At 45.1% G+C, this 23,753-nt stretch overlaps 1 protein-coding gene and 1 non-coding gene across 6 annotated transcripts; one reads left to right on the top strand and one right to left on the bottom strand.

Moving 5' to 3' along the window:
- Positions 1-8,494: 8,494 nt before the first annotated feature.
- On the bottom strand, positions 8,495-8,571 carry LOC120101236 (small nucleolar RNA SNORD47). The gene has a single exon (XR_015679167.1). It is a non-coding gene; the product is annotated as a small nucleolar RNA SNORD47 (small nucleolar RNA).
- Positions 8,572-12,701: 4,130 nt separating this feature from the next.
- Gstm4 (glutathione S-transferase mu 4) lies at positions 12,702-18,011 on the top strand. Of its 5 annotated transcripts, none has more exons than XR_015668074.1 (8): positions 12,702-12,878; positions 13,080-13,155; positions 13,631-13,695; positions 13,995-14,076; positions 14,164-14,301; positions 15,250-15,345; positions 15,424-15,534; positions 17,111-18,011. XR_015668074.1 is itself a non-coding variant. In NM_001024304.1 (8 exon segments), coding segments are annotated over 8 exon segments (657 nt in total). In that variant the 5' UTR covers positions 12,753-12,842; the 3' UTR covers positions 17,201-18,011.
- Positions 18,012-23,753: the final 5,742 nt, after the last annotated feature.

The following is a 23,753-nucleotide window of genomic DNA, read 5'->3' as shown; positions in this document are numbered from 1 at the left end:
CACCATGCCATCTTTGTAGAAGAAGGGGGGCTCTCTGGGAAGAGAGTTCTGGGTCCAATAGCTCAGAGAACTGGTGGCATCTTTGGTTAAAGAAAAATATCTTCCCTTTTAGGTAGTCATGCCTGTATGGCTGGGTGGTGTTTGCTGATTGAAGACAAGTTCTTCCATATAATGGGCTAAAGGAACCTTAAGACCACTTCCTTGTAGTTGCACATTTTGGACACCAAGGGGCACTGTAGGAGTTGTTGATGCCGGAAACCTCGTGGGGATTTAAGTCTCTGCAGCGCACTAGTTACCTCATGCTGCTGGGTTGACTGGTGATCAGGAGGTCTAGTAACTTTGGGATGTCGGGATTTTCCTGTTTTACTTGTTGACCTAGTAGGTCTGGGGTTTATCTAGTCCCTGTGGCAGCTTTCTGAAGAGAGTCTCGGGCTGTAAACATCTAGGAGGAGGAAGTTGTAGCCCATGCTCTCTGTACACACTATCAGCATTTACAAATAGACAGGAAGTTTTGCCAGCTCCCATACATGAGGAGCTGGGCCCCTGTCAATAAGAGACATTCACTCAGGACTTCACCTGTCCCTCCCCCACTGTAAACACTAATACCAATCTTGTGGGCATAACTATTGTGAGCAGATCAAGTGTGTTCATAAAATAAAACTGAGAAGCAAAAATGCATGAATACATATCGCTGTGGCTGGGACTTGCATGCATCCAGCTTTTTAGCTGTAGTCCTCTAAATATCTTAATGAAGTCTTTTTTAAAAAATGAATTTTTATTATATTGTATATAGCTGGGCATGTACATGTGGAAGTCAGAAGACAACTTTGTGGAAGCCAGTTTTCTCTTTTTACTTTTACGTGGGTTCTTGGGATCAAATTCGGGTCAACAGACTTGTGTGGTGTTAAAAATCAGAGTGATGGAGCTGGAGAGAGGGCTCAGCGGCTAAGGGCATTTGCCATTCTTCTAGAGGACCTGATTCAGTTCCCAGCACCCACATTATGGCTCCAGCTCCAGGGGATCTAAGAACTCCCCTCTGACCTCTGGCGGCACCAGCATGTATGTACACATGCACATACACACACTTGTACACATGCGTGTACACAGCTACACATACCTGTACATAAATAATAACTTGTAAAAGTCGGAGTAGCAGTGTTAGGAAAGAAGCTGATGTGAAATTGCTCTTCAGGAGTGATCTTAGTTAGATGAGAGAGCCTCGTGACCATGGAGAGGGGCTGTAACTGGACCTTGAGGTAAGAGATCAATTTGGATCTCTAGCAGACATCCTATCAGAGAGAGCATGGTAGAGCATTCAAGGAAAAGAGAGGAGGTGTGGTGGTTCCATTGAAAATGGTCCCCGTAGGCTCACATATTTGAGCACTTGTCTGCTCCCCCACATGGTGGCACTATCTGGGAAGGTTACACTCTGGGTAGGAGGAGGAGCCTCGCTGGAAGGAACCAGGCAGTCACTAGGAGCAGGCTCTGTGTTTAGAGCCTTGTTCCACTTTGAGTTTGCTTTTCTCTGCCCCGAGCTTGCACTCAAAGATGCCCTCTCTCCATTTCCCACTGCTAGCCGTCGTGGCTCCTCTGCCGCTATGATGTGCCTTCTGGAACTCAATACCAAAATAAACTCTTTCATCCACAAGTTGCTTTCTGGTCATGGTACTTGATCATAGCAACGAAAAGTAATGAATGCAAAAAGTTCCCCTTTAAAACTCGGAGAGGAGCTTCACTGAGAAAGAGAAAGTGGGGCTGGAGAGATGGCTCAGCGGTTAAGAGCACTGAGCTCTTCTAGAGGTCCTGAGTTCAAATCCCAGCAACCTCATGGTGGGCGGCTCACAATCATCTGTAATGGACATCTGATGCCCTCTTCTGGCATGTGCAGACAGGGCACTCACATATATTAAATAAATAAATAAATAAATAAATAAATAAATAAATCTTTTAAAAAAGAAGAAGAAAGAAAGGAAGGAAGGAAGGAAGACAGACAACAAGAGATCATATGCAACATGATGGGGCCTAGAGAGGAGAGACAGAGAGATAGACAAGAGTAAAAACGTCTTAATGGGGAGGGCATCAATGGGCGAAGACCATTCTTTCCTTTCATTGCTGTGATAAAACACCGAACCAGAGCAGCTTTAGGAAGAAAGAACTTATTTATACCAGAGGGGTAGAGCCAATCTTTGCTCTGACAGGCAGTCTGAAATTAGGGTGGTGGGAGACAACTGGGGAGGGGGGCTACAACACAGGAGGTAGGGCTGGGATATAAAACCTCAGAGCTGCTGGGCAGTGGTGGTGCATGACTTTAGTCTCAGCACTCTGGAGGCAGAGGCACGTGAGTCTCTTGTGAAGTCGAGGACAGCTTGGTCTATAGAGTGAGTTCCAGGACAGCCAGGGCTACACAGAGAGACCCTGTCTCAAAAAATCAAAACAAACAAATAAACAAAAACAAAAGTCTTTAAAAATCCCAAACAAAACAAAACAAACAACCAAAACCCAAGCTACAAAGCTTACTCGTAGTGACGACTTTCACTTTCCCAAACTGGGACCAAGAGCTTAAGCGCATCACCTTTGGGAGACATTTCTCGTTCAAACTATAGCAGACAGGTTTTACTACGACTGGCCTGTCCTTAGAGTTAATTTCATCAAGTGGTTTTGGAGTATTATGCCGCACATAGAGGGAAGCAGCAGACTGGGTGCTAATAAGGCTAGAGTAACTCAAGGTAATTTGGGCTTTGGAGTTGGACCAACCTTTCTGTTTACATAAAAAGAACCATTCTCCACACTCACGGATGCTATAGGCTTTACCAGGTGTGTTGTCTTCATCAAAAACAGCGATGGCGTTGCATGCCTGACGACCCAGCACCAGGGCGGCAGAGGCAGGGAGATATGGAGTTTGAGGCCAGCCTGTGCCTGCATAGTAAGACTTTGCCTCAAAACACACAGGAGGAAACCACCCTTGTGGGCCTCCCTACCTTTGTGTATCATTGGCTGTTTGGGGCTACAAGGAAAAGCGGAGTAGAAAAGTCGAACAGAGGGTTTGGAAGCCCTGCGAGCACATACAGTGAATGGCCGCACCCTTGTCGGTAGGCAGATCAACTTTACTTAGGGTGATTTAAGGCTTATAAAGTTTTGGGGGACTGAGGGTAGGAATATCCAGGATGGCAAAGGTCATTGGTGGCTTAGGGTAACTGGAATGCCTCATTAGTGTGGGGAAGCATTTAGGAATCTCAGGTAATGGCTGAACAGGTTTTGTCAGGAGAAGGGTGATTGATTCTATAAACTAATTGAGGCTACGTGTTCCAGGACAGCCAGGACTAAAGGTAAGAAAACCACAAAACAAACAAACAAAACATCAACTAAAAATGAACAAACAAACTAAGAACATGGAGTGCTGGACCATGGCTGAGTGGCACAGCTTCTTCAAATGTGAGCAGCTCTGCGTTCTTCCCCGCCGCTGACAAACTGTAACGAGACAAAGGCCTCAGCATAGGCACTTCAACAAAGAGGTGGAATCCTGGAAAACTTCATCTTCCACAAATGCAGATGTGTGAAAAAGAACGTGGCCTCACTTACTGGGACGTTTCAACACTTTTACATGTACGGGCAGCTCACACACACGCAGAGTTAGGTGAGCCCAAGGATTTTGGAAATGCTGGCACAGGTTCTGGAATCCAAAGGCCAGGGAGTCTGGAGTGTCCAAGGCGGTAGCAGGAAGCTTGGTCTGCACTTGCAGAGACAAATAAGCTCTCTGTTTGTTCTCTGTAGCTGGGCAGACAGGATAGTGCTGAACGGGCCCTGGTGGGAGAGGCTATTCAAAAAAGTACATTTATCTGTACTGCCACACTATGGGCTCCAAGAAGTTAATAATTTCCCATTAATCCCACGATGGTGGAAGGGAAAGTCTTCATGCCAGCCCAAGAAGGAACTTGCTTCCCATGAAGAGATTTCACACAGTCTGACCCTTGTCTGACCTCCAGGCAGGACAGACCAGAGCCAAGAAATTATGTGAGCGCTGGGCGGGACCAACCTCCCACATTGGTACCCAAAGACCAGCTTGAGTGTCACCCGATCTTATTATTTGCTCTTTCCAATGGGACTGTGTTGAATAGCTCTTCTTTCTACGCACTTCAATATCACTTGTCTCTTTAATTGGTGTGCTGGGGACGGATGGCTCAGCCTACCTTGCTGGGATTGCCAGATCCCAGGCTCTGACCCTAAGATCCCGTAACAGTACCACACTGAGGCATTATCTTCCCTGACTCGTCCACTCAAACTCCCACACTGATCTCTGGAAACACCTTCTGGGCAAGCCCTGAAAATGCTTCACCACATTCTTAGGCTTTCCTTCCACCCAACGAGATAACAATAGTACACAGATCACAGAACTGCTAATTCCCCGCACAGGCTGGCTGGCTGCCCGTCTTAAGCATTCAGGATTTCAACATTTGGGATTTTAATCTTTTGAGGTTGTGATTTTTCATAGTTAGAAATTTTAATCTTTTGGAATTTCAACAGGTAGGATTACGGCACTTAGGAGTCTGTCTTTTAGGGTTACAAACTGTTAGGTAGATACTAAAATTCGCTATCACTGGGAGAAACATGAAGGAAGCAGGTGTCAGGCCAGAAGGGGCAACTTCAGATAGGAAGAGCTAGAAGGGTAACTTCAATGAATGGCTGTGTGCGACTTGCCAGTGTGGGAGTCAGTCAAGGGCAGAGTCATCACCATTCAGGACAGGGCCTCCTGATTCTGGACCAATGAAACTAGGAATTAGGGAGATGGGGAGAGCCAAAAACATTGGTTATTTTTTTATTTTAATTAATTTTACTCTGCCCTAATTTCTTAAAATTCAATTACTTTTAGAGATGCTAACACATGTGTGTTTTAGCTTTACAGAAGGTTTGAGCAACGTGAGACACGTACTTATAGAAAGATTGCTAAAGAACTAGTTATGGTAAAAATAAACGCTTGGTGTGTTATAGGACAGGAAGAACTATAAATAACAACAATCCATGTGCTCTTCAGAAAGCTGGAAGGAAAGAGTCTGGATTTTTTTTAACTATAAAGAAATAATTAAGTGTGATATATATTTAACATGATTTAAACATTACATGGCATATAAAATCAACAAAAATAATGTGATACCTACTCATATGTGTAATTTTTTTCTTTTTCTTTCTTTTCTTTTTTTTTTTTTTTGGAGCTGGGGACCGAACCCAGGGCCTTGCACTTGCTAGGCAAGCACTCTACCACTGAGCTAAATCCCCAACCCCAATATGTGTCATTTTTATGTAACAGTTAAATATAAATTTAAAGGGGCTGGAGATGTAGTTCAGTTGGTAGAGCGTTTTCCCAACATGCCCTGGGTTCGATTCCCACTACCACATAAACCAAGTGTTGTGGCCCAGGACGGTAATCCCAGCACTCAGGAGGTGAAGGCAGAAGGGTCGGCAGTTCAAGGTCATCCAGGTTCATAGGGAGCCTGAGGCCAGCTTAGAATAACTAAGACCCTGTTCCAAAATACATTAATAAATTTAAAAATAGCTCAAAAGTTTAAAAACTTTTCTCCTCTTGGGTTATTTTGTGTCTAGAGAAAAACGAAAAGAGAGTGGTTACTCTAATTAAAGAAAATAATTAGGCTAGACAGTTAATTGCATTAACTGCAGTAATTACAGAGAGACCCAGTTATGTGCACAGAATAGGGAATGGTTTTCTGCTTGTTTAGAAAACTTATCGCTCACTGATAAATTTAAAAACTTGCTTTATTTAGCATGGCCAACAAATCAATTGCGTTTTAAATGTATGTAGATGACGGCTTTAAAGCATGTTTTCCTGCTGAGCCGTGGGCGTTCTTTGTTTATTTTAGATATCCACCCCTCATTGGGCATGGGATTCACAGATGGTTTCCCTACTCTGCTGGCTGCTTGCTGTACCTTGTAGAAGCTTTGTAGCTCGCTGGCTCCCTCTTATCTTCTACCTTTACCTTTGCTGTCTGCGTCTGGCGTCATCCCCCAGAGGACTTGCTTAGATCATTGCCCCAAAGTGTTTTCTTCTAAGGGTTTTATAAAACCAGGTCTCAAATTTCAACCTCGAGTCCAGTGCGACTTGGCTTGAGTGGATGGCAGGAGGCTCCAGTTTAGTTTTGTGACTGTAAAGCGGGGAATGATGAAGGGCAGTTCTTCCACAAATGGTGCTTACAGCTAATTATGTGTCTCCATGTGGCTATGTGTGGGTGTCTGCACTTGAGTGGAGGTATCTAAGAGGCCAGAGGTGTTGGATCCCTCTGGGGCCAGACTTTAAAGGCAGCCACGTTGAAAAGAAAGAAGAAAATGGCTGTGAGCCACTTGATGTGGGGGCTGGGAATTGAACTCAGGTCCTCGGGAAGAGTAGTATGTGCTTTTAACTGGTTCAGAATTTTAACTAATTTAACAATGATGTGCACTTGTGTGTGGTTATGAGGATGTGAGTGCAGGAAGCTCAGAGATGGCATTGGATCTTTTGGGGCTGCGATTGTAAGCACTTGTGAGCCATCTGACATAGGTGCCGGGAACCAAACTTGAGTTATCGGCAAGAATGGTATGTGCTCTTGACTGCTGAATAATTCTCCAGCCCTTACTTACTTGTTTTTATTGGCACTAGGGATTGAACTCTAGTCTTTGCACACGCTAGGAGGGTGTTCTCCCACTGAAGCACACAACAAGGTTTTCTATGAGTGAGGTTATGAGCTTTGTAAATCACGGTAAATTTCCTTTCCTTTGCACTGTAGGTGCCTTTATGCCTTTGGCTGGTCTGGCTGCTGGGCCATGGCTTCCAGGGCTTTGTTGAACAGGAAGAATGAGAACTAATGATTCAACAATCAGTGAGGGGCTGGAGGGAGGGCTCAGTGGTGGACAGCACTGGCTGCTCTTGCAGGGGATCCAGCCTCAATTTCTGGCACCCACGTGGCAGCTCAGAACTGTCTGGAACTCCAGTTCCGTGGCATCCAGTGCCCTTTCTTGACTTTTTGGGCATCAAGCACATGGCGCACAGATATGCATGCTCTCTGAGGAAAAAATATTCCCCATTTTTTTACAGCCATTGTGATGTAGGCTTTTTATTATGTTGACATCTGAGTATAAGAATACTCAAAAACTCCTGTATTGATGTTTTGAGTAATGTATTTATGTATTACATTTTATGTATTATGTATTATGTTTGAGTATGTATTTTATGTTTTGAGTAATGAGAGTGGTTGAATTCTATAAGACGCTATCTAAATGATACCTGATTTCTCTATCTAAATGATACCTGATTTTTGTCTTTCGGTCTGATAACATGACAAGGCCAATTGATTGATTGGCATTTGTTGAGTCATCTTTGCAAAGAACTAGAATAGACATCTCTCCAAAGAAGACATGAAGACATTTAAAAGATACGTTAAAAGACTCTCAACATCAAGCCCGCAATTAACTATCTCTTCACACCTAACCAGAGAAGCTACCTGCCCCGTCCCTGAATATCAATTACAGAAACTGGAATGCTCTTATGCAGTTGGCAGGAATTAAAAATGGTGAAAACTCTATGAAAAACAATATGGAGGTAGTTAAAAAAGGAGAAAGTACTACATGATTCCAATGTTCCCGTGTCTCGTGATATAAGCTGCTCCCCACTGAAATCAATATGTCAGAGCAATATCGCCATTATTCTGTTGATTGCTGCACCAAATCACAGCCAAGGCATGCGAACGACTTAAATGCTCACCAGTGGGTAGTGGAAAATGTGGTCTATTACTTAGCCTTAGTGAAGAAAGAAATTCTGCAACATGCAACAACATGGATAAACCGGGGAAGTGAAATGAACTATTTGTAGGGAAACATATGTTGCAAAATTGCACTTAAAGGAGATGTCTAACAAAAGGAAACTTGTACCAACAGAGTAGTACAGGGAGGGAGTCTGCCTGGGGCTACTGGAGCAGAAAGTGCCAACTGCCATTGAATGGGTACATTGCCTCAGTGACTCAAGGGAAATATGTTCTATGTGTCCGCGATAGGACATTGGGCTTACAGTTAACAGAACTACACTGTGTGCTTTAAAACTTATCCAAAGCTTTAAGTAGGGCGTGGCGGTACACTGTGTAATCCTAGCACTTGAGAGGCAGAAGCAGAAAGAGGGAGACTGTGAGGCCAGCCTGGGCTACCTACAGAGACCCTATCCCAAATACAAAGAAAGTAAGGTTTAGTATATCACTTATTTTTTTTTTTAGTTTATGTGTAAAAATCAACTATAATCTGTCACAAAAACAGTATCTTTTTTTTTTTGCTACATAATGCACTTTAATGGTAAATTCTTGACAGCACAATGTCTATCTGGCAAATCTTCTATTTGAGCATCCATCCAGGCACCTCTGGAAAAGGTGCACCCACTGCATTGTCCACTTGTCAGAGGAGCCCTAAGAAAACAAAAACTTACTCATCTGGCTTAGAATGGTTAAAGGTAATATGTTACCAGAGTAACCTCAGAAATAAAATGGACTGGTTTCAAAGGTGATATCACTTGTATCATTTGGCAGAATCATTGGATTGTTGGTTGCAAAAACAGTATCTTAGCCAGGGTGTCTGTTCCTGCACAAACATCATGACCAAGAAGCAAGTTGGGGAGAAAAGGGTTTATTCAGCTTACACTTCCACATTGCTGTTCATCACCAAAGAAAGTCAGGACTGGAACTCAAGCAGGTCAGGAAGCAGGAGCTGATGCAGAGACCATGGAGGGATGTTTCTTACTGCTTTGCTCTCGTGGCTTGCTCAGCTTGTTTTCTTATAGAACCCAGACTACCAGCCCAGGGTAGTACCACCCACAATGGATTGACCCTCCCACTCTTGAGATCACTAATTGAGAAAATGCCTTACAGCTGGATCTCATGGAGGCATTTCCTCAAGGGTGGCTTCTTTCTTTGTGATAACTCCAGCTTGTGACAAGTTGATACACAAACCAGCCAGTACACATAGCAGGCTAAGGGAGTGGATTTAGCATGCTAAGTAACTTAGTTATTGTGCACCAGGGTTCTTAGAGCTCTTTTCTCATGAAATCATTCTGTTGACTCTCCGTGCTTTTCCTTTACTCTTAAATGTTTTTGTTGGAAAGTTGCTTGGAGAGTCCTGATCTGATTTTATTTTCTCATGTTTTGAAATGTGATAATGGAGGCTGGAGAGAAGGCTCAGTGGTTAAAAGCACTGACTGTTCTTCTAGAGGCCCTGAGTTCAAATCCTAGCAACCACATGGTGGCTCACAATCACCTGTAATGGGATCCGATGCCCTCTTCTGGTGTGTCTGAAGACAGCTACAGTGTACTCATAGAAATAAATACATCTTTTAAAAAAAATGTGATGACGGAGGCTGGAGTTTAACAGCATGTACTGCTCTGGCAGAAGACCTGAATTTGGATCCCAGCACCCACACTGGGTGGTTCACAACCTCCTGTAACTCCAGCTACAGAAGACACAGTGCTTCTGGCCTCCGTGGCCATCTACAGTTGTGATCACATACACACAATTTTAAAAATCTTCATATATGTTAGTATAGACCTAAATTCACCCTTAAAATATAGACCACTCTGGAATGAAATCACTTCTGGTGTCCAAAAAATTTATGTGTGTGTGGGGGGGGCAGTTTCTGTCTACTTTGAATGCATTGGAAATGTAGAGTTTTTTGACTTTGGTAAGAATTATAAAACCGCAGTAACAGATTAAAGCAAAACTTTTTTTTTTGGTTTTTTTTTTTTTTTTTCGGAGCTGGGAACCAAACCCAGGGCCTTGCGCTTCCTAGGCAAGCGCTCTACCACTGAGCTAAATCCCCAACCCCTAAAGCAAAACTTTTAAGCCACCTGTGGCCTGTTCACACCTCGCACCTCTCAGGAGGGTGAGGAGATATCGCCAGGAGGTTGACCTCAGCTTGAACTTAATAGTGAATTCCAGCATGTGTGAGATTCTCTTTCTACAAAACAAACCCTAAGACTAAAACAAAACAAAATTCACAGCCACAGCAACAATACAAACAATCCCTCCAAGAAAACCCCCAAACTTAAAAAACAACAGTAGACTTTTAGCTTTAATACAATTGAAGGAAATATTGTTGAGCATGGGACCTAGGCCCGCAGAGAAGTGCTTTAGGCCCGCAGAGAAGTGCTTTAGGCAAGCAGTGTGCTCAATGAAGCAACAGTAACATAGACAGTGATCACCTGGAAAAGACAGGCTGCGGTGGAATCTGGAGAGATCGCTTCTAATTCTACAAATGAGTGACTCGAAAGAGCAGAAAACCCAGAAAGCTTTGGGTGCTCATCACGGGGTCAGGATGGGTGTTCGTGTTTTCAGGTAAACTTCAAAGGTAGCTGAGCAAAATCGTCTCATGGGACATAAGTCAGCAGCAATAACAAACCAAAGAGGGCTGTGACTTCACAGATATGACCAAAGAGGTTTTGAAAAATATGTCCTCCTGCCAGCGGTGTGCTGCTAATCAGTGTAATGTGGGATGTGGAAGAAAGCCAGGATCTTAAAGCCCCTGCCAACCTCTAAGTGGATATTTATGTGACTGACTGCCTCCCACAGTGGATTGGGAATGTGCTCTGATGACTTCCTTTCTCCCTCCCTGCAGGGCAAATGGAAGTGTTTCCTTTCTTGTAGTGCTTTAACTGTGGCCATATATACACATATACATACATACATACATACATACATACATACATACATACATGTATATATTCATATATTCTCAGGGGAAAAATAGAAAGAGATAGTAAAATTGTCAAACTAAATGAACAAAGCACTCTTAGCCCACATAGCTTAACATATTGCTAGTAGTTTTAATGAATGGTAGATCAATCCCTTCTAGGCCTAGGAATGACCTCCTGATGAGTTAATAAGATGCTGGCCCACGTGTTTGAAAGTTTCACCCCCAGGCTTAGATGCTATGTGAGTACAGTGAACTACAATGAGGAGTGTGAGGGCTTCATTCAGCACCTGCAATGTTATCAGAGGTACCAGCCGCAGTGTCAAGCTGTCGTCTACGACATGAGACTACTTTTAAAAGGCCTGAGAAGAGTTTTCCTTGAGTCAACAGAAGGATTTTATGAAACTCTAAAGTATTTATCCATAGGTTAGTATCGATCATCTCAAAGAGAACATATTCCCTCCAAAGCACTGAGCACTCGTTCTATTGGAAATGGTTTTGTTTGTTTTTGTTTCTTTCAAGACAGCCCTGGCTGTCCTGGAACTCATTCTGTAGACCAGGCTGTCCTCGAACTCATACTGGGATTAAAGATGTGTACCTCTACCACTTGGTGGCTATTTTCTATGTATGTATGTATGTATGTATGCATGTATGTATGTATGTATGTATGTATGCAGGTATGTATGCAGGTATGTATGCATACATGTATGTATGTATGTACGTATGTATTGCATGTGTGCAAGTGCCCATAGAATCCAGAAGGGGCGTAGGTCAGGAAGTAGTGAACTACCTGATCTTGGTGATGAAAACAAAAACCACGATTACAGCTCTGTGTTAGCTTAGGTCATAGACGTTTATTACATGGGAAATCCAAGACAAGTAAATTTGTTCTTACACCATTCTCTTAAAGGCAGGTTAAACAAACAGAGTACACAGTAGGATAGCAGGCTTAAGTGACTTCAAGGTGTATTATTAACTCTTGTTGTGAGGTCCAGCAAAAGTCCCAGTCTCTTAGAACGTAAGAGATATTTTTGTCATAATGTGTTGTCACAGTCCATTCTTAACATTAATAAGAATTTTAAGTATAGTCACCTGCCACTTTAGGACATTTTAATTAATGGACCCTGTAGACTCAGGAAGAATGATAAATGGAGCTTAAAATCCTTATCATTTGATAATCTTGTAGGAGTCTTAAAGTAATAACAAAATGCAGTGGATGTGTGATGTCTGTTGTACAAAATGAGGGCTCACTTCCCTAACCGCCCTACTCCCGCAGACTACAGTCTTTGAATACATACAACAATCAATGTTATGTGAAACACTGTGCCCTTCGGTGAACAGCAGCCATAGACAACTCAGACGTCTCTTTCTTGATTGCATTTGCTATAAGCTAATCCTGAGTTGTCACATACTGGCCCTGTGTGCCCTCGGACATTTCAGATGAAGTCTTAGGTCTGTGTAAGTACACCAGGACGGTCACACAATAGAGAAAGCTACCTCTGTTAAGAGACATGTATTTGTTTTAGTCCTTGGATAATACAGACATCCTGACCATGTATGAACATTCAAATTTTCCATTTTCCCACTTTTTTTTTTTTTGAGTCAGGTTTATCTGTGATAGAAATAATCTCTTTAAATTCAGATGAGGAACCTCTGAACAGAGACTGCTTTCTGCCAGGTGGAAAAACATCACCTGGGGACCACTGTCATCAGCAGAGCCCTGCGGAAGTCTGTCTTGTTTGACAGCAGGGATGAAGTACTTAATCAACACTCCTGGTTGGGGACTCCTCTTGTGGCCTGACTGAATTTCCGAGAGCAAACCGGGCAAGAGGGCAGAGCAGCCTAGCACAGACAAGGAGTCAGCTAGAGCTCTGCATCTGCGCACTCAGCAGGAAGAGTGGGCGGAACGGTAAGCGGAATCGCATATTACGTTTGTCCGGTCTGTTGGGGGCGGAGCTCAGTAATTTGACGTCTGTCACGGGAAAAGCTGTAGGGCGTGGTGTGTGTTGCGGGGCAGAGTCTGGAGGGGCAGGATCACGCCCGGGCACCAGCCCCGCCCAGCTACCCGAGGGCTCTAGGATAAAGTCAAAGCTACTCACACCGGAGGCTAGTGGACTCAGTCTCAGGCACCAGCATCATGCCTATGACACTGGGTTACTGGGACATCCGTGGGGTAAGCGACCACCTGATGAGTGGGAAGGATTGCAGGGCGAAGATAAGGCGAGGGGGGTAGGGGTGGGGCGCTAGAGGAATCCCTTGCTTGTCTAGCTGAGGATCTTGCACACATTTCCTTCAGTGCACCCGTGTGTACGCCCTTGGAGGAAGTGACGTCACATAGAAATCCCCCGGCCCCATTCCTGATTTATCCCTGCAGCTGGCTCATGCTATTCGATTACTCCTGGAATACACAGACTCAAGCTATGAGGAGAAGAGATACACCATGGGCAACGGTAATGCCATTCGTCGACTTCTCCTGTTCATTGGTGCTAAGCAATTGGTGCCTTCATTACATTACACGCCCACCCTCCCCAACACACACACACACACACACACACACACACACACACACACACACACACACACACACACACACACACACACACACACACACTACAGAGCTCCCCCCCGGGTGGACTTAGAATCTGCCTTTCTGTAAGCCCCAGAGCGTTGGGCTTGACCTTTGAATATAGAACTCTGGAAGTGGAGGGCTGGGTCCCCTTCCTGTTGAAATTAGGTCACATTCCCCATGAAGACTTGCCTCAACCTTTTCTAAGGTTAAGAGCTGTAGGGCCCTCAGTCCTAAGCACTCTTTATCCCTGAAGGGTCACTGTTCGAAGTTGCAGACACCTGCTTAGAGGGTTGGGTCCCTGGAATTGGTGTGTTAGACACTGGGCTGATTTCTTTATGTAATCTTACCAATCACAGCTCCTGACTATGACAGAAGCCAGTGGCTGAGTGAGAAGTTCAAACTGGGCCTGGACTTCCCCAATGTAGGTGCGGGGAAGGGGAGGTTTGGGGAAGGTCTGGTGCTCTCCCATGGCTGAGGGGGCTTGGAATCAACACTTCCTTCTGTTCACCTGCTCTCATTCCTGGTGGCTGCTGGTGTTTCTTAGATGGGAAAGGCTGTGTCCCAGCTTTTCCATTCAGTGTGCAGTGTGTTCATGAAGGCCTTCACATGCTAGCCATGATGACATGCTAGCCACGATGAATGCCAGGATACAAGTCTGTCCTAATCCAGAGATGGTTGGGACCTACTATCCCATCTGGCCATCCTTTCTTGTCCAAACAGCTGCCCTACTTAATCGATGGGTCACACAAGATCACCCAGAGCAATGCCATCCTGCGCTATATTGCCCGAAAGCACAACCTGTGTGAGTGGGGCTGGCTGCAGGGTGGTGCACGGGGGACAGCCTCCTTGGCTCAGCTGGTATGACGTGTCTGTGCTGTGTGTCCTTCAGGTGGGGAGACAGAAGAAGAGAAGATTCGTGTGGACATTTTGGAGAACCAGGCTATGGATGTCTCCAATCAGCTGGCTAGAGTCTGTTACAGCCCAGACTTTGTGAGTCTCGTCCATCTCCCACCCTATGCTGGACCAGGTAGTGTTTGGATCAGGAGTCAGCTCTCTCAGATTCCCAATCTGCACAGATCTTATATACCTTATGAATTTCTTAGCCACTTACCCTCCAGGATGTTTCGTCTGTTGTCCCCATGACACTGAACTATCAAATGAATACTCACATTTAGATGCCACCTATTTTAGGGTGCAGTCCAGACATCCCGGAGTAAACGTTAAGTTCCTACATAGTGAGCTCATGTTTTTCTTTTTTTTTTTTTTTTCCGGAGCTGGGGATCGAACCCAGGGCTTTGCGCCTGCTAGGCAAGCGCTCTACCGCTGAGCTAAATCCCCAACCCTGAAGTCATGTTTTTCAAGTGTTTTCCACCTGTGCTCTCTACCTCTACCAGCTAGTTCATATCTTTGCTGTTCACGAAACACACACATACCCCATGCATTACAAAAAGAAGTCCAGGGACTGTCACAGAACCCTTTCCAGCCTGTCAAAGTGCTTCTCTCCACACCCACAGGACTCAGCATGTTATTCCATACGTAGCACAGGGTCAGCCTGAAGGACGTTCTCTCCTCTTCTGCTTCAATTTCTCCTCAGTTTATGAGAAGTCTAGTATTTTTCACTCTTCTGAGAGACATTGTGTGGACCTCTTATCTCCTCCGAGTATTTTAGTTCTCAATTCTTTGATGCTACCTGGCATCAGTACCTGCCAGGTGCTTAGGGCACTCCTAGGTGTGGGCATCAGGAATGATGCTGCCCGCTGTGGGCAGTGTCTTACTCCTCCCCGGCTTGCCACTGCATTTGAAGGGTAGGGTGGGCTACTGAGGAGTCCAGTAAGTGCTCATAGGTTAGATCAGAGCCTGGATGTTGACTGAGTCTCCATCTCAGTGGAGATGGCTGCCCACCCCTGGTATTTAGGGCCATGCATGGAGTCCTTCTCCCAGGGAACTTCCACAGTGACAGCTCTCTCTGCCTCAGGAGAACCTGAAGGCGGAATATTTGGAGCAGCTCCCTGGGATGATGGAGCTCTTCTCACAGTTCCTGGGGAAGCAGACGTGGTTCGTTGGTGAAAAGGTAAAAGAGAAGAAGTTGGGAGTTGTCATTCTTTCAGGGGACAGAATTCCATGCCCTCTCATTCCTGGCCTTTTGCAGATTACTTTTGTAGATTTCCTTGCTTATGATATCCTGGACCTGCACCTTATATTCGAACCCAAGTGCCTGGATGCCTTCCCAAACCTGAAGGACTTTGTGGCCCGCTTCGAGGTGATGTCCTGACCCTGCTTCCCCTCAGCTGTCAACTTCTCCTTGATGTTTTCGTGGGTTTGGAGATGAAGTGTTGATAAGTATCAGGAACGGAGCACTTGCTCTCTGCCAGAACCAGTGCTGAGCGTCTTACCTCTGTCAGTCAGGCTTATAATGATCAGTATCCCTCTGTGGCGGGCAGAGACGATGACCAGTCTCATTGCTCAGCTAAGGAAATGTGAACGTGTAGTTACACTTGCCCTCAGGGTTCCGGCACTAGCAGAGCTGTGCCCAAGGTCCCCATTGACTTCCTCCTCCTCAGAGCAGCAGGTAGGGACTGCAATCCAGGTTAGCAGAGCAAACTAGAGAAAGCTGGCATGAAGTACCAGGATGTAGAGAATATTTGTACCTGGCCTGTTGACTGCTTTGCTGAGACTTGTGTTGGGGCTGAATTTCATCCTGAAATGTGTGACATGGGCTTTCCTCCCTCCCTCCTGTCCTTTTTTATTTTGAGTGTCCAAGTGTTCTGTGGGATGGCATTATAAACTTATTTTTACTTGTTTTCCTGATCTTTATATGAGGCAATGCAATGCCCAGTAGGAAAGGACAAGGTGGTCCTTATACCCACCTCCCACCTTGGAGCCAAGTGTGTCGGATAACACTAGGCATACCAGACTGGGAGGTGCGTGGGGTCCCACTTGGGTGCTGGGAAGCCCAGATTTACCAGAGAATTGTCATCTGATTACCTATGCCAGTTACTTTATTAGAAATTTGGGGATTGGAGATCTTAGTCTGATGGACTTTTCAGTCTGGAATTATCTTTTCTCTCCATTCCTTATCAAGTGATGCACATTCTCAGCTAGTTCTCATTCGGTCCAAGCTGAGTGGCTTTCAGAGGGAAGAGACTATGGAGAGCTGAAGGCTGCAGCTTTAGGTTAAACGGGAGCTTGGTTCCCTTGGATACAGGCAACTCTGGACCTCAGTGATCTCTTTAGAGCTATTCTAGGGGCTCACTCTCCTGCTAGAAGGCCAACAGCACATGTAACTGTCATTGCACCTGGTCCATGTCTGTATCAAGGCTGGAGACAGGACTGGTTGGAGCTCAGTATCATGTACAGAAGCTTTCTCCTTAGGGAGCCAGCAGAGTGAGCCTGGCTTTTCTTTTCTTTTTTTTTTTTTCTTTTTTTTTTTCCGGAGCTGGGAACTGAACCCAGGGCCTTGCACTTGCTAGGCAAGCACTCTACCACTGAGCTAAATCCCCAACCCCTGGCTTTTCTTTTCTGCTCTATCTGTATCTATAAACTTTGACCCTGGTTTTGCTGAATCACTGCCTCTTTGTCCTGCTAGATCGATTCCTCCTCAGTGTGTAAACCCAGGGAACATGGAGTTTCTGTATGCAAGAGGAGCATGTAGACAGAAGGGTGACAGGGTCCCTTGGGGAGGTCAGGAAGGGAGTGTGCCGAGAGAGTACAAAATTTGAGAGACAGAGGCCAGGCTAATCCCAGGTGGGTGCCACATACTAGTAGTGAAGCTGATTAACCTTTTTGACTCTGAGCAAACCTTAGTTTTTGGTTTTCTGTTTTTCTCTAACTCTCAGGGACTGAAGAAGATCTCTGTTTACATGAAGACCAGCCGCTTCCTCCGGACACCCCTATATACAAGGGTGGCTACTTGGGGCAATAAGTAGGGCTTTGACTCGGGCAGGAAGTGGGAACCTGGGGTTCTGGGAACAGTTGAGATTCCCGTATCCCTGGCGCTACCTTCTACCTATCCCCTTCCTGACTGCAGAATGTCAAGGGTCTCCTTTCACCCAGTCCTTGCCCCTTCAAGCCCTCTACAGCCTAGGCCCCTGGTTTTCTTTAGCAAAGTGCCCTTCTAGCATGACTGTGTCCTGTGCCCACTTGATGGCTTTCCTGTCAGTTGCTGTGCTGCTGTGAAGAGTTGAGACTTCATCAGCGCTCAGCCTGGGACTCCCCATGCTTGTCTGGAGACTGGAGATGCCTGATGTATGGAGGTCCCTGCACAGCTCTTTTGGATCTCTCCTGTAAAGCTCGAATCACACTGGCTCTGGCTTCTGCACTGCCAGCTTTTACTGCGATCTCCAGTGCCTGCCTAGTGACCCTGGCAGACACTGTGTTCACAGGGATTTCAGTTGGATAGGCAGGGGTTTGGGACTTCCTGGCCTCACCTGAGTTTCACAGGAGGCAGCTGCAGAAGGCTCTGTGGAGCTCAAAGGGAGCTTGGATCTCTTTTATGCTAGCAGCACTGAGGTTTGTCACCCAGGTCTCAGGGTTGGGGATCCAGGCTGGTGGGAGTCCCCAACAGTAAGCCAGGATCCTCTCTGCCAGCTGTGCTATGGCTGCCTTATATCTGTGTCTCCAGGATCCTGTCTCTGATGCCTTCAGGGTATCCTGTCTTGGTTACAAGGGATGGGGAACATCTTGGTTAATCCCTTCTCTCTGTGAGTTCCCGTGAAATAAATTTCTTCATGTTCATAATTTCAGATGTTTTTTCCTACCATTTATATCGGCAATATTTTGGATAGGTATGGAATCGTAGAGGGAACTTTCTGTTTCAGGTGGCCTCTCCCCTTTTGGAATTGCAGTGTTTCTGGTGAGCAGAATCCAGTCACTCTGACTAGGATTCTTTTGTACATGTTCTACTTTGATACTTCAGAAGGCCACCTTTGTCTTGAGATCTCCAAGTCAAAGCCTTGTTGGGATCTGTACCGGGCCTGGTGCTTCTTCACACCCTCTCGTATCCTCTCCCACTCAGATTTAAAATACAGTTGCTTTGGGTTAACAGTGCTGCCCCTAAGGGTCAAAGGCCACTGAGCAAAAGCCACAGCAATCATGAACAATCCTTTTTTGAATTGTTGGTCAGGTTGTCCAAGAGACTCCCAGAACACCCCAGGCTATCTGTCACTATTAGCATTGGTTAAGTCCCTATTGCTGAAGACACTATACACCTCAGACCCGGAGGCTCCTAAGCTGGATTCCCTTGAAACCCTCTCGGCAGTCTCTCTCTGTCTCTGTCTCTGTCTCTGTCTCTCTCTCTTTTCTTTTTTTCAGAGCTGGGGACCGAACCCAGGGCCTTGCGCTTGCTAGGCAAGTGCTCTACCACTGAGCTAAATCCCCAACCCCTCAGCAGACTCTCTTAACTGGAGCTCTGAAATCTCTTCACCTGGCTCGCTAAGTTCCCATGCCATGCCAGCCCCACCCTTCCAAATTCCCATGGCTAGTTGGGGTGTATGTCTCATAAATGCACACTTTGCCGCCATACCTTTCTCTCTGGAACCCAGTTGAGTCGCAGTGTGAAGAACACCACACAAACCTAGTTTAGAATCAGTTGGTAACACGATCGCTGGACGTAGCAACTAGCGTCCTAATCTGTAAGCTATCCTACGTTATAGATCCTCTGGTAGCGGATCCCAACGGGTCCTCCACCTGAACTGGTGGTCTCTGCTACCTACATTTTGGCCTCCATGCTCATCTCTCTGGTCCAAAAGGCTGCATCCCTCTCCTCCCTCTCCTGCTTCCCCTCTTTCTCTCTCCGACCCAGAAGTCCTGCCTACCAGCCCAGTGACTGGCTCCTTGAAATCTTTATTCATTAGGGGAAGGTTCTGCCACACTGTGGTACCTAGTCCCAACTGATAGCATCTGCAGCTCAACTCCTACATCTAAGGCTCAGGGATCACTTCAGAAGGGTGGGTGGGAAGACTGTTTAGAGCCAGAGGAACAAAGAGCTTGCTGTGAGACTGTATCTCCTAGGAATGTTAGACGTCTCCTGAAGTCTCACCAACATGGCTGCCTAAACCTGAGCTGAACAAGGACAACACCAGGAGACATGCCAAAGTGGGCAGCGGGAAAACCCATGAGGCCTCAAACTAGACAAAGAACTGCAGGCAACAAAGGAATGCTGGGGGTGGGGAGCGGGGGGGGGGGGGGGAGCGGCGACACTCTGGTTAGTTACCCAATACCAATGGTCAGTCCTGAAAAAAATACAAGAAACATAGACTAAACAGAATGTATTTGGAATTTATAGTATGAGTGTATAATATATATACACATATATACATATTGTGTATATATGCAACATAGAATATATATGTGCAACAATTAATGAAAATAGAAGTATATGGAAGCGTCAGGAGGGAGGAAAGGGAAGGGGAAATGATGTAATTATATTATAATCTGAAAAATAAAAGAACTAAAAATTTAAAATAAAGCTCATTTCAATATTTTTTATAAGTCTTACTTGTTGGGTTACATTGTATGAAGGTGTGTCTCCGTATATTCAGTTACTAATTCAGTAAGGATTTGTTAAAAAACTATAGTCAGAAATACATCTCTAAAAATGACTTAAGATTTACATAGATATTTCTCCAAAGTGAACAACCACTCACTTAGCCCATGGAATCAGGACGAACACCATTAGTTAGCAGAACAGAACACTGTCTAAACCCTGCATAACCCTAGATTACTCCCTGTAGAATGTCTCACATCCAATGGGGGACAGGAGTTGGTGAACTTGTGTCAGATCTGGTCCTTCATGTGCCTGATGTTCTCCTGAAGTGACTGAAAATCATACCTAGAGTGAACATTAGGACATTCTAAGGTTTCTAAGAGCATCGTGAGCCTTCTTGACACAGCAGAGCGAGCAGTTAGTTTGTAGGCAGGGATTTTACTCACTCCACGCTCACCTGGGTTTCGTGGGTGACTACTTGGTGCAGATGAGTGTAGTCTCATGTCATCTCAGTGTCACTAGGTGTGTGGGTTTCACTAACTCAGAAGCTTCTCACCAGTGTCGTGATCATCTCTCAACTCTTTCCCCTGGATTTAGTCCTTTTATTTGGATAAATCACCGAGTAGCTAATTCAAGGTACAAGGCAAAACTACTTTATTACTTTATAAGAGATTATCTTGTGCTCTTCACATAGAGTAGTTTAAATTTTGGTGACAACAGTAAGTCTTATTACACAAGCACCTGGTGGCCAACAATTTCAATTCTTTTCCTCCCTCCCTCCCTCCCTCCCTCCCTCCCTCCCTCCCTTTGTTATTTCAAGCCCTGGCTGTCTTGTAACTCACCTGTTAGGCCAGGCTGGTCTCAGACTCACAGACAACCCCCGCCCCCACCCTCCGGCAGACACACACACACACACAGATACACACACAGACACACACAGACATACACAGACACAGACACAGACACACAGACACACAGACACACACACACACACACACACACACACACACACACACACACACACACACACACACACGTGCACTTCTGCCTCCTGACTGCGTTCTGGGACAAAGATGTATGCCACCACACGTAGCTTGAATGCTTTGCAACGCTTGCCTAGCACTTTGTAGATTGTTGCCCATACATGTTTTCACCCGAGTAATTAAAGTCCTGGGAATCTCCCTGATCAAAGCTCCGAGTCACTTCCTACCCATTGCCTAGTCATTTCCTGGGGTAAGATGGAAAGGCCCTGAGGCAGCCCACTCCTTGTTTCCTTAGAGGTGTTGTAACTGTGAGTCTGTTAATCTTATGTAAATGTCACATACATTCCAAGACATCATCCCTCATTATCTCCAGAAAAGCTTAGTTAGCGTTTGATTGAGTAGAGGAGGTAACGCTCAGCTCACCGCTCACCGCTCACTTGGAGGAGCCTCAGATACTCACTTGGAGCCTGGATAATTCTAACACAGAAGGGTGAATTAGAACATTTCACCTTCTCCTGTCTCGGACTATAGGTCTTCTGCTCTAAGACTTGACAGAACTTTACAGCCTTGCCCTCCACTCATCTGCCCTTCAACTTGAAAGAGTTACGCCTCCGATTGAGTCCTATGCTTTGAATTGCAGAGACCATGAAACTTCCTTACGCCACGACCTTTCACCCACGTCCAGTCATAAGTTACTCATATCTAATCTATTGCTATCTCTTTGTCTGTTTGTATGGAGGACCTTGAGTATATAAAGCAAACAAACATAAAAATTAATTACAATAATGAAAGAATAAGTCTACAAAGAAATAACACATAGCACTTCCATGGGGGGTGGGAGGCATTTTTCTGTTTGGAACAGATTGGATGAAGGTTTAGAGGTAGGATATCTTTTTCTGTTTCTAGATAGTCTCTCAGCTAATTATTGGTGATTTTGAGGGAGTCCAAAGGGAAAATCAGCCTGCTCATTTTGCCCAATTCTTCGGTACGGAACTATCTGGGAGGTTTGCAAGGCTGGGCAGGCACTAGAAGGAAGTTACTGTTATGGCGACCCCATCATAGCAATGATGTCCTTGGTCCGTGGTAGCCATTATGTGCTTTTATATTTAATTCTTGCCTTGTGAGGCATATGTTTGTTTTCTTGCTTTTTATTTTCAAGGTTTATTTATTTTTATTTTATGTATATGAACATTTTGGCTGCATGTACTATGTGTTCAACGTGACTGCAGAAGCCCACAGAGGCCAGAAATGGGCACCAGGTCTTCTGGAACTGGAATTATGGCTGGCTACAAACTGCCATCTTGGGTACCTGGAACTAAACCCAGGTCTTCTGCAGCAAGTGCTCTTAACTGCTGAGTCATCTCTCCAGCCTAGGATTTCTTAGGAGTTGTAAAAGAAATGTTTATTATGGAGCTGGAGAGATGGCTTGAAAGTCATAAGCACTGGCTGAGTTTCTAGAAGATCTAGGTTCAATTTCCAGCACCTACATGGCAGTTTACAACTGTCTGTAACTCCAGTTCCAAGGGATCTAACACCCTCACACAGACACACCTGGAGGTAAAAAAAAAACACCAATGTATATAAAATTAAAAAAAGAGAGAAATAAATGTTTATTCCTTAAGAATAGGGAAAATCTCCCACTCCTTTCGTGAACATGCAGCCAGATGCCTCAGGGTTTCCCCAGGGCAAGACTGTGGCTGCTAGCTCCTCCCCTCCCCCAGCAGTTTCTCGCCCAGCCGCTGCTCTGCTCTACCTGTCACTGGCCAGCATTTCTAAGGCTATGTTTCTCCAGCTGTGGTTTTTCAGTCATTCATGGCTCACAGACTAGGTAGGGTCCCCTCATCTAGTCGTGACTACATTTGGGCTGAGTGGTTCTTTGATGTGGGGCCCTGCTATGCATTGTGGGACAAGGCTTCCCCATCCTCCACCCACTAGATGCTACAGCACTCCCCAGTGCTGACCACTCAGAAAGTCTCTGAGCTTTGTTAAATGTATCAAGAGCTGCAAATTGCTTCCTGTACACACCAGTAGTATGCTGGACAGAGATTCCCACTTTTAAAAAGATAATAATAATAATAATAATAATAATAATAATAAAGGAATACAACTCATGAAACTATTATGGGTCTTGTTTGGTAAAACTTTAGTTTAGCAATATGAGTGTGGTCCTTATCATGTGGAGAACATATTCCCTTGCTTATTTTTCATTTAAAAATGACTTAATTTGTAAATTATGGTTATGTGTTTGTGTGTATGGCTATATGACTGCAGGTATTAACAGAGGCCAGAAGGGGGCGTGAGATGCTTAGAAACTGCACTCCGGCAGTTGTAAGCTACCAGCTGTGGATGCTGGGATGGAGGACCATTCCAGTCATGTGTTCTTAAACAGTAAGCCATTTCTCTCTTTGAAAAGCAGATTCATACGTTTATATTTTAGCATACACAAAATCATAAAAAGTCATATGTAGGCACAGGATACCATGTGATGTTTCTGATACACTGAAATATTATGTAATGTTGAAACCAGGCCAAACGTATCTATCCCTTAAACATATATCAGTTCTTTGCAGTGGAAACATTGGAAGTCCTTCCTTCTGGTTATTTGGATAGATACAAACATTGTCATTATCAACTACTGTAAAACAGCACATCAGAATGACGGCAACCTAGGATGACACTCTGAACAGCTTGTCTCCTCAGCTTCTGTGACCCCCATTCCCATGGAACCACCTCCCCCCTTCTCTTCCTCTTCCTCCCCCGCCCCACCCTCTGTCTTCCTCCTTTGAGGCATAATCTTGTATGTGGTCACTCTACCTTCACAGTCTGATGATCCTCCTCCCTCTGCGTTCTGCATGCGGGGATTATAGGCATGCAGTATACTGGCTGCCTGGAGCCTCATCTATTGTGAGATGAACTGCTTTAGCTCTGACTGAAATCAGGTAGAATTTATCTCTCTGTGCCTAGAATGTACCATTTAGCTTAACGATCTCTAACTGCATCCATGCATGTTGC

This window comes from Rattus norvegicus, chromosome 2, assembly GCF_021556685.1.
Source record: "Rattus norvegicus strain SHRSP/BbbUtx chromosome 2, alternate assembly SHRSP_T2T, whole genome shotgun sequence".
NCBI classification, from domain to species: domain Eukaryota; kingdom Metazoa; phylum Chordata; class Mammalia; order Rodentia; family Muridae; genus Rattus; species Rattus norvegicus.
Note: the sequence above shows the minus strand (reverse complement) of the source record. Positions and strands in the feature narration are given on the sequence as shown.